General features: G+C 47.7%; 1 protein-coding gene across 1 annotated transcript in view; it reads right to left on the bottom strand.

The window, feature by feature from the left end:
* The window catches only part of ptprn2 (protein tyrosine phosphatase receptor type N2), a 1,138,884-nt gene that overhangs the window by 17,048 nt on the left and 1,107,773 nt on the right, over positions 1 to 14,063 (bottom strand). The window contains exon 21 of the mRNA XM_069914734.1: positions 13,827 to 13,891. Coding sequence (XP_069770835.1) covers positions 13,827 to 13,891 — 65 coding nt within the window. The remainder of the gene's footprint in view (positions 1 to 13,826; positions 13,892 to 14,063) is intronic.

Here is a 14,063-nt window from a genome sequence, read left to right as displayed (position 1 = left end):
GTAAAAAGGCTCTTCCCCTTGAGGGTAGGGGAGATTGGAATGAGGGGTCATAAGTTAAAGGTTAGAAAGTTTAGAAGTAATATGAGAGGAAGCTTCTTCACTCAGAGACGGGTGGCTGAGTGGAATGACCTTACGGAAGAGGTGGAGGCAGCAGGGTCAATTTTGTCATTTAAGAGAAGGTTGGATGAGTACATGGATGTGAGGGTTATGGACAGGGAGCAGGTAGGTGGGACTAGAGGAAATCACTTAAATCTGTGCAGACTAGAGGGGCCGAGATGGCCTGTTTCTATACTGTAATTGTTATATGGTTAATAACTGCACCCAACCTATGCTCCAAACAGAAATTTCCTCATCTGTGGTTCCACTCTGCTAATCCTGCAGCCACCATTCACATCCTTCCTCACGTGATGTACTCAGAATTAACACCTCCATTCTCAGAAGAATCGGTTTTCTAAAGGGCCAGCAGAACTCCTTCATTTTTATGTTCTCTCAACTTTTAAAGACCAGAATTCCATATTCTTTTCTTGTAGAAATACCTTCCATCCCACCCAGAAGCCCAAATAAGCTTAAAGGTACAAATAATGTTGTTAAACAAGAAAATCTGACAAGCAGCATTCTGTATGGAGCAACGATAAAGATACATTACCAACACTTTGGGCCTAAGCCTTTTGTCAAGGTATGAGCAAGAAAGCAGGCAGGTTCCTGGAAAAAAATAGTGGGGGAAGGGTCTGAGGGAGGAGCACAGGGTCACAGGCAAGAAATCATAGATGGATATTGGTGGGAGGGCACAAGAGAAAAAAAGGGTGAGAAGTGTTAGGGGGAAGGGGTAGCTCTCTGAATGGAGAAGGAAGGAGGTGGAGAGCTGGAGGAAAGAAGACAGAGGGATGGGGAAGAGAGGGAGACAAGGGAGGGGCATAATGGAAACTGGCGAAGTTGAAGTTAATGCCATGAATGATTTAATTCCATGCTGTGTGACTTGCTGAGTTTCTCCAGCATTTTTGTATCAATGGGGGTTAGCGAAGCAGTTAGCACAATGCTGTTAACACACCAGTGACTCGGGTTTGAATCTGGCACGGTCTGTAATGTCTGTGATGTTCTCCTCATGTCTGTGATGGTTTCCTCCAGGTGCTCTGGTTTCTTCCCACCATTCAAAAAATGCACTGAGGTTTGTAGGTCAATTAGGTTCATCAGGGTCTTGTGGGCAGAAAGAACATGTTACTGTGCCTAACAATTAAGTTACATTAAAAAAAACAAATTAAAATGACATGGCTCTTCTTCTTACCCACTGATCTCTCTCTGTAACTGCACTTCTGTATTGTGTCTTACTTGTACTATGTCTGAGACATCTCATTGGACTGCTCACCTCCAAACACTAACACTATATCTTGGTACATGTGACAATAACGTTGAACTTGAATTCTAGGCCTAATCCCCTAATTGTTTTCCCAAGGTATAACGATTTCTTGATTCCCTCTTTCTTGTCACCATCACCCAGCCATTGGAAAGACAACTTTTCAGTTGCACACACAGGACTGGAACTGGATGAGGAGGTGGAAAAACGAGCACAAACTGAAAATCCTGGATGCACTCAGTCAAGCAGCAAGATGGGAACACAAGAAACTGCAAATGCTGGAAGCCTGAGCAAAAAACAATCAAACTGCTTGAAAGAGAAACCAGTAAGAGAGTTTTCCTCATAACGGGGAGGGGGGGGGGGGGGCGGGGGGGGGCGGGGGGGGGGGCGGGGCGGGGAGGGGGGGTGCCGGGATTGCTCTTTTCAAAGCTGATCTGATTGGAGAAGTGAGTTATAGGACTCACGGCATGCAATTCTATTACAGTGCCAGTGACTGGGGTTCAAGTCCAGTGCTGTCTGTAAGGAGTATGTATGTTCTCCCCGTGTCTATGTGGGTTTCCTCCAGGTGTTCTGGTTTCCTCCCGTCCTTCAAAATATATGGGGGTAGTAGGTTAATCGGGATATTTGGGCTGCACGGGCTTGTGGGCCGGAAGGGATTGCTACAGTGCTGCATGTCAGAATTTAAGATCAGATGATAAGGAACATGAGTACTGACCATTTGGGGAAGCATTCTGAATTCTGTAGCAAACACCAGTAGATACCTGTTTAAGGAAAGTGGAGGAAACCTTAGCAGAGACATCAAAGTTAAGTTTATTTACATAGAGAATGGTTGGCAGCTGGTATATATTGCCAGGGGTGGTGAGGATGGTTGGCACAATAGGGACATTCAAAAGATATTGGCTGCACTTCCTGACAAGACTGAAGTGGACAAGGCTACCGGCCACCACCAACCTTCTACGGGAGTTCTCGCGAGAGCAGCCTGGCTGGCTACATCACAGTGTGGTACGAATGCTGCAGATAAATGGATCAGCTGTGCCCCCCCCCATATAGTTGCAGCCATCGCTTGCTGTCAGACACATCTCTCCACCCATCCGACGTCTCTAGTGTATGTCAAGCATCACTAGCATCTAGCTTGATGCACACTAGTGACTTGCCACCTACCACCGGCCGCATCACTAGCAGGCAACAAGCAATAAAAGCAGGACTCTTGTCACCTATGTCGGAGGGGCAGATGAAATTAACATCTGTTGTTAGGTAGGTCCCAGCATCCAACAGCAACCCCCGTCCTCACTGAGTGAGTGATGTTAATGTTCATCGGCAGGTAGGTCCCAGCACCCAACAGCACCACCCCCTCCCCCTGCTGAGTGAGTTTATGAGTGTTGCACTGTACCCCCTCTAACATACAAATGCTGTCTTCTAACATTCATTCTGATGTGACCCTGCTGGGATTGTTGTCTGAAGAGGACACAAAAATCATTGAGGTCCTCTTTCACCCTGCACACAGCATCTTTCAACTGCTCCCATTGGGAAAGAGATCCAGGAGTATCAAAGCCAGAACCACCAGGCTAAGGAACAGCTTCTTCCGACAGGCAGCGAGACTGCAGAACGGCCAAAGAAACTAACTCTCATATTCATTAAACAATATTTATTTGTATGAATACTTGTCTTGCATATGCCCTGTTTATCTGTATGTGTGTTATGTTTGGTTTTGTGTCCACGTGATTTGCACTGTGGACCAGAGAACACTGTTTCATCAGGTTGTACTTGGGGTACAAATGGGGTGGTTAGCGCAACACCTTTACAGCGCCAGCGATCAGGACTTGGGTTTGAATCCCGTGCTGTCTGTAAGGAGTTTGTACATTCTCCCCATGTCTGCGTGGGTTTCTCTGGTTTCTTCCCACCTTTTGAAACGTACCATGAGTATAGGTTAATCGGGTGTAAAATGGGCAGCATGTACTTGTGGGCCGAATTGGCCTGTTTACATGTTGTATGTCTAAATTTACATTTTAATTCCATCTAAAACTTATAACATCTTTCCTGCACTGAAGCAACTGGAACTGAAAGCAATACTCCCAGTGTGATCCGACTAGATTTTTATAGAGCTGCAACATTACCTCGCGATTCTTGAACTCAATCCCTCGACTAATGAGGGCCAACACCATTCACCTTCTTAACCACCTATCAACTTGTGCAGCAACCTTGAGGTATCTATGGAGTTGGACCCCAATAGTCCTCTGTTCCTCCACACTGTTAGAGGAATAGGATATAAGAGTAGGGATTTGAAGTTCAGGTTTATAAGGCATTGGTGAGGCGTTACTTGGAGTATGAGTATAGTTTTGGGATTTTTATATAAGGACATGCTTGTATTAGAGATGGTTCAGAGAAGATTCATAAGAATGATTCCTGGAAAATGTTTAATGGCTCTTGGACTGTAGTTCAGAAGAATTTGGGGGATTTCACTGTTGAATGTTGAAAGGCCTGGAGAGAGTAGATGTGGCAAAATTGTTTCTCGTGGTAAGGGAGTCTAGGACAAGAAGGCACAACTTCAGGATTGAAGGGCGCCCATTTAAAACAGGGATGAGGAAGAATTTCTTCAGCCAGAGAGTGGTGAACCTCTAGAATTGGCTACCATGGGTAACTGTGGAGACCACGTCGTTGGGTGTAAAGGCATCAGAAAAGTCAGAATATCAAAGGTTATGGGAAGAAGGCCAAGGAATGTAGAAAGGATCAGCTGATGATGGAATAGCAGAGTAGACCCAATGGGCTGAATGGCCTGCTTCTCCTATTTTGTATGGTCTTATAATCCTTCTATTAACTACATCCTCGGCCTTCAAGTTTGACCTTCCATTTGGCCCTTCTCGTCTGTGCTGAAATATTATTTCGCTAGTCCAACTGATCTGCACCCTGTCCATATCCCTCCAGACCTCTCCCATCCATGTATCTATCCAATTTATTCCTAAAATTTAAGAGTGAGCCCACATTTAACATGTCAGATGGCAGCTCGTTCCACACACTCGCCACTCTCTGAGTGAAGAAGTTTCCCTAATGTTCCCCCTAAACCTTTCCCCTTTCACCCTAAAGCCATGACCTCTCATATTTACTTCTCCTAATTTAAGTGGAAAGAGCCGACTCGCATTGACTCTGCTTATCCCCCTCATAAATTTGTAAACCTCTTTTACACTCCAAGAATAAAGCCCTAAACTGTTTAACCTTTCCCTGTAACTCAACTCCTGAAGACCCGGCAATGTCCTAGTAAATCTTCTCTGCACTCTTTCAATCTTGTAGTTAGGTGACCTGCACACAATACTCCAAATGTAGCCTCACCAAATTTCTGAGCCAGACTCTGTTCTGCAGTCTTGGCTGCTGCCTCTCCCTTGATAGCTCAATCCCTCCGACAATATGCAAATAGTTACATGCTATTGTTATTCTTTGGCTTGGCTTCGCGGACAAAGATTTATGGAGGGGTATGTCCACGTCTGCTGCAGGCTCGTTGTTGACTGACAAGGCTGATGCGGGACAGGCAGGCACGGTTGCAGCGGTTGCAAGGGAAAATTAGTGGGTTGGGGTTGGGTGTTGGGTTTTTCCTCCTTGTCTTTTGTCAGTGAGGAGGGCTCTGCGGTCTTCTTCAAAGGAGGTTGCTTCCCGCCGAACTGTGAGGCGCCAAGATGCACGGTTGGAGGCGATATCAGCCCACTGGCGGTGGTCAATGTGGCAGGCACCAAGAGATTTCTTTAAGCAGTCCTTGTACCTCTTCTTTGGTGCACCTCTGCCTTGGTGGCCAGTGGAGAGCTCGCCATAGAACATGATCTTGGGAAGGCGATGATCCTCCATTCTGGAAACGTGACCCACCCAGCGCAGTTGGGTCTTCAGCAGCATGGATTCAATGTTTGCGGACTCTGCCAGCTCGAGTACTTCGATGTTGGTGATGAAGTCATTCCAATGAATGTTGAGGATGGAGCGGAGACAGCACTGATGGAAGCGTTGTAGGAGCCGTAGGTGATGCCGGTAGAGGACCCATGATTCGGAGCCGAACAGGAGCGTGGGTATGACAACAGCTCTGTACACACTGATCTTTGTATGTTTCTTCAGGTGATTGTTTTTCCAGACTCTTTTGTGTAGTCTTCCAAAGGCGCTATTTGCTTTGGCGAGTCTGTTGTCTATCTCTTTGTCGATCCTTGCATCAGATGAAATGGTCCAGCCGAGGTAGGTAAACTGGTTGACCGTTTTGAGTTCTGTGTGCCCAATGGAGATGTCGGGGGGCTGGTGGTCATGGTGGGGAGCTGGCTGATGGAGGACCTCAGTTTTCTTCAGGCTGACTTCCAGGCCAAATATTTTGGCAGCTTCCGCAATACAGGACGTCATGCGCTGGAGAGCTGGCTCTGAATGGGCAACTGAAGCGGCATCGTCTGCAAAGAGTAGTTCACGGACAAGTTGCTCTTGTGTCTTGGTGTGAGCTTGCAGGCGCCTCAGATTGAAGAGACTGCCATCCGTGTGGTACCGGATGGGTAAACACCGTCTTCATTGTTGAGGTCTTTCAGAATCATGCTGAAGAAGATAGTAAAGAGGGTTGGTGCGAGGACGCAGCCTTGCTTCACGCCGTTGTCAATGAAGAAGGGTTCGGAGTGCTCATTGCTGTATCTGACCCGACCTTGTTGGTTTTCATGCAGTTGGATAACCATGTTGAGGAACTTGGGGGGGCATCCATCTGTAATTAGTACTAATTCTCCAAATTCTGATAACCTGTCTTATTATCATTTAACATTGTCATGTTGATGTCCCTTTCACATCTTATTTTTAGGGAAAGAGGGAAAATATTTAAATGATCCTGAGAGGCATCTTCTTTATCAAGAAGTGGTGGGGATATGGAACAAGCAGCCAGAAGAGGAGGAAGAGGCAGGTACAATCGTAACATTCAGGACATTTAGGGAGACATTGAGGGTGCGGTCATTGTCAGAGTGGGCTGTGTCAGTGTGGTAAAGGTTTAGGCATTTTATGTCAGGCCTCCACCTGGAGGCCAGCCACAGGAGCGGATCAAAAATTTAAAATTTACCTTTCAGACAGCAGCCGTAACAAACTGGTGTCATAGCACCACCTGTCATAAATACACAGAAGAGCAATGGTCGTCTTCCCTACCCATAATCCTCTATGCAGCTGGAACTGCTCTGTGGTTCCTAGAACAGTTCCAGCTGCATGAGGGATTGTGGGTAGGGAAGACGGCTATTGGTCTGCCGCAATTTGAGCCGCAGAGAGCGGCCCCTAAGGCTGAAGTGGCCTGGTGAGATTGTCACAGCCCATACCGGCTGCCCCCTGATGGTTCCCGCTGGCTCCCGATGCCCTGATAGCCCCCCTGATGGCTTATGCTGCCCTGTCAGCTTCTGCCATTCGCTGCCCTGTCAGCTTCCTCTGACCCCTGCTGCCTAGCCTGTTCCTGCTGTCCCTGGTGGTCCCCGTCCACCGACCCTGCCTTGAGGGGGTCAAGGAGGGAGAGGTGTGAATGGGGAGATGGGTCACGGGCTGACAGCATAATCAGCCTGTCCCTAACCAGCCGCTTGTAGCGGCTGTACATAAAGGTTAGGCGGCAGAGCTCAGTGCTCCACCAATTATCCTTACCCGGGAAGGGTTGGAATTGACATCTCGAGCCGGTCGTGGGACATTCAGAAAGGTATGTCTTTAGGCAAAAGGGCAAAGAACCTCTGTCTTTACAGATGGGTGTCTTCTCTACTTGAAAGTGCCTTTTGACTCAACAGGCTTCGGCAAGAACAGGTAAGAGGTAATTGAGGTAAGAAAGAGCTGTGGTGGCTCACCACTAGGCAGGCAAACCGGCCCCGCTTGTAAGCCTCGTAGCAGGGCAGCTGGCCAAAATGGCACTGTCAGGGGTTTTCCCTTCCTCCCAGCACAGGACTCAGAAGCCCTCCAGCGCGTTTCTCAACAAGATCCGGGCTGGGAGTATAAGTGCAGCCCAGCAGCCTACAATAAACTAGTCTGCTCACTGAGCTCAATCCGTCTGGTTGCGTGTGTTATTGCAGGAGCACTGTAACTGCCACTACAATTGGTGACCACGACTGGTTCAAACGTCTTTGAACCCATCATGAGCGAGCCTGGGATCAATGCTATAACCGTGAAACTGCCTGAATTCTGGGTTCAGGAGCCGGAGACCTGGTTTGGCCATGCAGAGGCTCAGTTTTACCTCTGCCAGATTTGGTCTGACACGACCAAATTCTACCATGTGGTCGCTGACCTGGACCAGGCCATCGCCAGACGCGTGCTGCACTTCATTCAGTACCCACCCGCTGAAGCCACATCCAAGATTTTATGGCCAACCTGCGCAGTGCGAGGGTTTTCTCCAAGGTTGACCTGGAGAAAATCCTCCAAGGATGATGCGCGGATATCACCAGATCCCGGTGCACCCTGAGGACATATCCAACACGGCCATCATCACCCCCTTTGGCTTGTTCGAATTCCTACGCATGCCATTCGGGCTCAAGAATGCCACTCAGACCTTCCAGTGCTTCATGGACTCTGAGTGCAGGGACTTGAATTTCATCTTTATTTATTTGGATGACATCCTCGTCACCAGCAAGGACCAGATGCAACACAAGGCCCACCTACGTGCCCTTTTCTCCCAGCTGGCCGACTTCGGCCTTACCATCAATCTGGCCAAGTGCCAGTTTGGGAAAGAGTCCATGCAGTTCCTGGGCCCTACCATCATGGCCAAAGGAGCCATGCCTGCCGCTGCGAAGGTCACCACTATCAGGGAGTTCCCACACCTGGACAGCCTCAAGGGGCTGCAGGAGTTCGCGGATATGGTCAACTTTTAAAACCGCTTCATCCCGGGAGCTGCGCGCATCATGCAGCCGCTATTTGTGCTCATCACAGCCAACCACAAAAAGTGGCGAAGGCACCATCCTGTGCGATATCTCCATGGGCACCCCACGACCAGTGGTTCCCCAGCAGTGGTGCAGGCAGGTCTTCCGTCATATCCACGACCTTTCACTTCCGTCCATCAGGTCCACGGTCCGGATGGCGGCAGAACGGTTCGTATGGCATGGGCTGCGGAAGCAGATTGCGGGCTGAGCCAGAACATGCACTCATTGCCAGACGTTGAAGGTGCGCAGGCACACCAGAGTGACCATACAGGAGTTTGAGCACGTCTGGGAATGGTTTAGCCACATTCATGTGGACATCGTTGGGCCCTTACCCATTTCCCAGGGCAACTGTTACCCGTTTACGATGGTGGACCGCACCACTCGCTGGCCCAAGGCGATCCCGATGCCAGACGCCTCTACTGACTCATGCTCTCGTGCACTGTTGCATGGTTGGGTCGCCTGGTTCAGCGTCCCAGCTCACCTCACCAGCGATCAGGGTGCCCAGTTCACATCTGCGCTCTGGGCACAGCTCACCAACAGGTTGGAGATCCAGCTACACTGCACCACGACCTACCACCCACAGGGCAATGGACTAGTTGGACGTCTGCACCACCACCTTAAGTGAGCACTCATGGCCCACCTCACCGGACCCAACTGGGTGGATGAAATGCCTTGGGTGCTCCTGGGCATCCGCTCCACTCCCAAGAAAGATCTGCAGGCATCATCATCTGAGCTGGTCTACGGTGCGCCGTTGGCACTACCTGGTGAGTTCATCAACGCACCTCACAATCCCCAGCGGTTGCCGCACGAACTACTTCTTCACCTCAGGGCACACTTGGACTCGTTCGAACCCCCACCGCTGCCCAGGCATGGCACCCGCCCGTCTCATGTTCCTGGCGAACTGGTTTCTGCGGAGTACGTTTCCATTCGGCAGGGCCCGACTGCGGCACCTCTGCAGCGACCGTACAAGGGGCTGTACAGGGTTGTACAGCGTTCTGGCTCTACGTTCACGCTGGACATTGGCAGCAGGCAGGAGCTGTTTACCGTTGACAGGCTGAAGCCAGCGCACCTTGATCCCACCGACCCCATGGTCATAGCCCAGCCCAAGAAGTGAGGCCGCCCGGCGAAAAAGGACATTAGCACTGGCTCTGGGGGGGGGAGGCTGTGTGGCGGCTCACCACTGGAGGTGAACCAACCCCTCTTGTAAGCCACACGACGGGGCAGCTGGCCAAAATGGCATCATCGGGGGTTTTCCCTTCCTCCCAGCATGGGGCTCAGAACCCCACGCTGGGGGACCATGTGATGCCTGGATGGCATCAATGCCCTCCAGCGTGGTTCTCAGCAAGTATAAGTGCAGTCCAGCAGCCTGCAATAAACTAGTCTGCTCATTGAGCTCAACCCGTCTGGTTGTGTGTGTTATTGCAGGAGCACTGTCGCTGCCGCTACAGAGCCACCTTATTCGAGGAACAAAAAGGATTCAGCAGGTAGGCTCAGGTAAGGTCAGGTTTTTTTCCTCTAGTCATAAACCGTGGGAATGGCAGCCAAGGCAAGGGAATGCTCCTCTTGCAGAATATGGGTCATCAGGGAAGCCAACAGTGTCCCTGACATCTTCATTTGCAAGAAGTACATTCAGCTGTAGCTCTTTACAAGACAAGTTAAGGAATTGGAGTTGGATTTGGATGAACTCCGGATCGTTCGGGAGGCAGAGAGGGTGATAGACAGGGACAATATAACACCTCGGAGGCAGGAGGAGTGTAGATGGGTGACAGTCAGCAGAGAGATAGGGAACAGGCAGCAATGGTTCTACAGGTACATACTGTAGATAGGTAAAATTAATAGAGACATACGCCAAATGCAGGCCATCTAATTGGTCAGCATGGAAAAGTGGATTGAAGGGCTCGTTTCCATGCAGTCAAACTCTGATTCTACTAATGAAAGGAACAGAACTGAGCTTTACAAGTAGAGGAAAACAGGCAGCTGTGCGGCTCACTTAACACAATCAATGGAAGATGATCTTAAAGCGACGCACAGTTTGGAAGGAAACCACGCAGCCTGACTTTGAAAGAGTGATCCAGTGAGGTGCCACTGTGCCATCTTTAACATTACTGACCTTCCTACCTGAAAGGTACAATGAAACTTGCTCCCACTGTCATTTACAGTGCACAGAACGACTTTCTGTCTTTAACAATGAGCATTTAAATGGATGGTACACCGACTATCGGAAAGGTGGATTTGAATTTTGCTTAATATTCCGTGTACTTTATTCAAATGAATGCATGCCAAGTAATTTATGATCTCACAAGTAGCAATTTTTAATTTGTTAAACTTGGCATTGTTTTAATGGTTTACTTCACACAGAATCTCAACAGAACATGCTTCTCTGCAGATAACCAACTCAAATAATTGGATCTAAGGCAGTGACTCTTGAATATTTATATTTAATCTCTGAAGATTAGTTGGGAGATCTTTGTTGGCCACTAATGATCACATTCTATAGAACCACAGAACATCACAGCACATAAACAGGCTTTTTGGCCCTTCTAGTCTCCGCCAAACTAATATTCTGCCTCAGGGGTAAGTATTTTACTGAGAGCTATGGGTGCCTGGAATGATTTGCCAGGGTGGCGGTGGAGGCTGAAACATTAGGAGCATTTAAGAGACTCAAACAGGCACATGGATGAAAGATAAATAGAGGGTTATGAGGTAGGGAGGGGTTAGTTTTATTTTTGGTAGGAATATACATAGGTCGGCACAACATTGAGGGCCTATAGGCCTGTAAGGTGCTGTAGTGTTCTATGTTCTTAGAATGCCTTTCAATAACTTACCTACTAATGATGTCAGCCTCACTTGCCTAAAATTTCCTGGTCATTTTTGGAGTTAAAACAACAGAGCAATATGAGCTACTCTTCAATCCTCCGACATTAGTGGCTAAGGACATTTTAAGTATTTCTGCCAGGACCCCTGCAATTTCTGCACTTGCCTCCCTCAAGGCCCAAGAGCCCTTCTGATTTCCCTCTTGTCATTTCTTGTATTTTTTATATTCCTCAAGTTCCTCATTTGCTACTTGTTGCCTATACCTGAACCCCAATATCCTTTGAAAACCAAGGTACCCTTATACCTATTAACCTTGCCTTTAATCCCGACAGGAACATATAAACTGTACTCTCAAAATTAAGCCATTGAAGGATTTCACTTACTGAGCACATCCTTCCCAGAAAATATCCTATTCCAATCCATGCTTTCTAAATCCTTTCTCATTTCCTCAAATTTGGCATTTCTTCAATTTAGAATCTCAACACAAGGCCCAGACCTTAATTATCTTGAAACTAATGGCATATGATCACTGGACCCAAAGCGTTCCCCTCTAGCTACTTCTGTCACCTGCCCTGTCTGGTTCCCTAATATGAAATCCAGTATTGCCATCTCTCAAGTTGGTACCTCTACATATTGATTTAGATAACTTTCCTGAACACATTTGACAACTTTAAGCCATTCAGCTCTTGAATAGGATGGGAGTCCCAGTCAGTATGTGGAAAGTTAAAATATACTATCCCACTTTGTTTCCTGCAGCTGTCTGCTATCTCTACAGTCTTAGTCCTCCAATTCTCACTGACTATTGGATGGTCTAGAATACAACCCTGTAGTGGCCCGCCGCCATGGCGATCCAGCCAGTGCTCTGGGCGGTGAGCACACCCAAAGGCCAGCAGCCTGCGCAGTGGCTCTGGCCCCAACAAGCAAACCAGCGGATGAACGGCAAGGGCAGCTTAAAGGCTAGCAATCCCAAAATGGCGCTGGTTTTGCTGTGCAGCTAACAGACAGGGACAGCATGCAGAGAAGAAGGGGATTGTTATGCAGGAAAATATCTGCACATGGTGTGGTGGTATGTTATTACACCACTAGATCACCAGGTGAGCCACCTGGTGACCTTGCATATATAGACTGGTGGAGACCCATTCCCCCTCTTATTCTGGCCTAGGCTTGCACAGAGGCAAGACCTCAAGACCTAGCTGTATATATTAGTCTATTAAAACTAGCGTTTTGCCTGCACTCTGCTTCGTGTGATTTGATGCTAACTGCCATCACATGGGAAACCCGCTTTTGTTATGCATGTTGTGACATCAGCCAAGGGGAGGCCATGGCGGGAACAGTACAAGTATAAAAGTTGGGCCTGAGTCCTAATAAAACTCAGAACTTAACCTGACTACTCTATGTGTGTCTTCTTTTGAGTATGATGCGGCTACAACCCCATGAATATGGTCATAACTTTACTGTTCGTCAGCTTCACCTCAGTTGACAAGCCCTTTAGCCTGTCCTGTCTGAGCACAGCAGTGATATTTTCCTTAATAAATAATGTCCCCCTTTCATCTCCACCCCCCCCTCATTCTATCACATCTGAAACAATGGAAGCCTAGAACATTGAGATGCCAGTCCTACCCCTCCTACAATCAAGTTTCACTAATATCATAATTCCATGTGCCAATCCACACTCTAAGCTCATCTGCCTTGCCTACAATACTCCTTGCATTGAAATAGATGCATCTGGGAACATTATTTCCACCATGTATAATCCTTTGACTTCTATCTTTATATGCCATTTTATCACAATTTCTTTCCTCCTGCACTTCACTATCTGCTCTGGTACTCTGGTTCCCATCCTCCTGCCAATCTTGTTTAACACCCAGCCCCTCCTCCCCAGCCCCCTCCACCCTTTCCTGGAGGAATACTGGCAAACCTTCACACATCCAGTTCAGGTGCAAACCATCCTGTCGGTACAGAAAACACCTTCCCTGGAGAAGAGCCCAACAATCCAGAAATTTGAAGCCCTCCCTCCTGCATCAGTTCTGGTCTCCAAATTATAGAAAGGATATAGATAAGGTGGAGAGAAGATTTACAAGGATTTTGCCTGGCTTACAGCATCTGGATTACAGGGAGAGATTAAAAAGACTGGGACTTTATTAATTGGAACGTAGATGGCTGAGAGGGGACTTGATAGAGGTATTTAAAATTATGAAAAGAATAGACAGAATATATATATAAACAGACTCTTTCCCCTGATAGCAGGGGAAGTTGGAACAAGAGGTTATGAGTAAGGGGGCAAAACTTTAGGAGAAATATTAGAGGATACTTTTTCACTCAGCGAATGGTGGCAGAATGGAATGATCTTCTAAAAGAGATAGTTGTGGCAGGGTCCCTTCTGTCATTTAAGAGAAGGTTGGATATGTACATGGAGGTGAAGGGGTTGGAGGGTTATGGGCAGAGAGTGGGAGGGTTGAGCTAGTGGAGTTGTTCAAGTGAACTGGTGCGGACTCGAAGGGCCGACATGGCCTGTTTCCACACTGTAAACAGTTATATGGTTATATCATCCCTTTCGCAAAATGTTGAGCTGCATCCACCTCTCATCTTCCAGTACGATTTTTATTTTATAACCATTAATTGCACTCAACCGTTGTGCAATGCTTAGCCTTTATTTTGGGATGAAGGGGTCACTTCGAAGACTGTGGTAGTACAAATAAACAGAGGTCATTCAGCAAAAAGTGGAAATGGCCTTCAGCATGTTCTCATACACGTGTATATGCAAGGAATGAACCAAAGAAGCCATCAATTCTTACCTTTGCCCATCCTATTCAGAACCATGTCAATCAGAATGTAGGTCCCAGTTCTTCCAGCCCCATCACTGCCAATAATAATAAAGTGGGAAAGGAGAGGGAGAGGGGACAGAAAAAGATGCATCAGCGACATGACTGCCATTATCTCTTTCACTTATAGTTCTTTCAGGGTATTTGGATAAGGCTTGGAGACATAGCCACCAGTCTCTCAACGAACAGTTTAACAGGGAAACTGCTGTT

The sequence above is a fragment of the Narcine bancroftii genome, chromosome 1 (genome assembly GCF_036971445.1).
Source record: "Narcine bancroftii isolate sNarBan1 chromosome 1, sNarBan1.hap1, whole genome shotgun sequence".
Taxonomy (NCBI): Eukaryota; Metazoa; Chordata; class Chondrichthyes; order Torpediniformes; family Narcinidae; genus Narcine; species Narcine bancroftii.
Note: the sequence above shows the minus strand (reverse complement) of the source record. Positions and strands in the feature narration are given on the sequence as shown.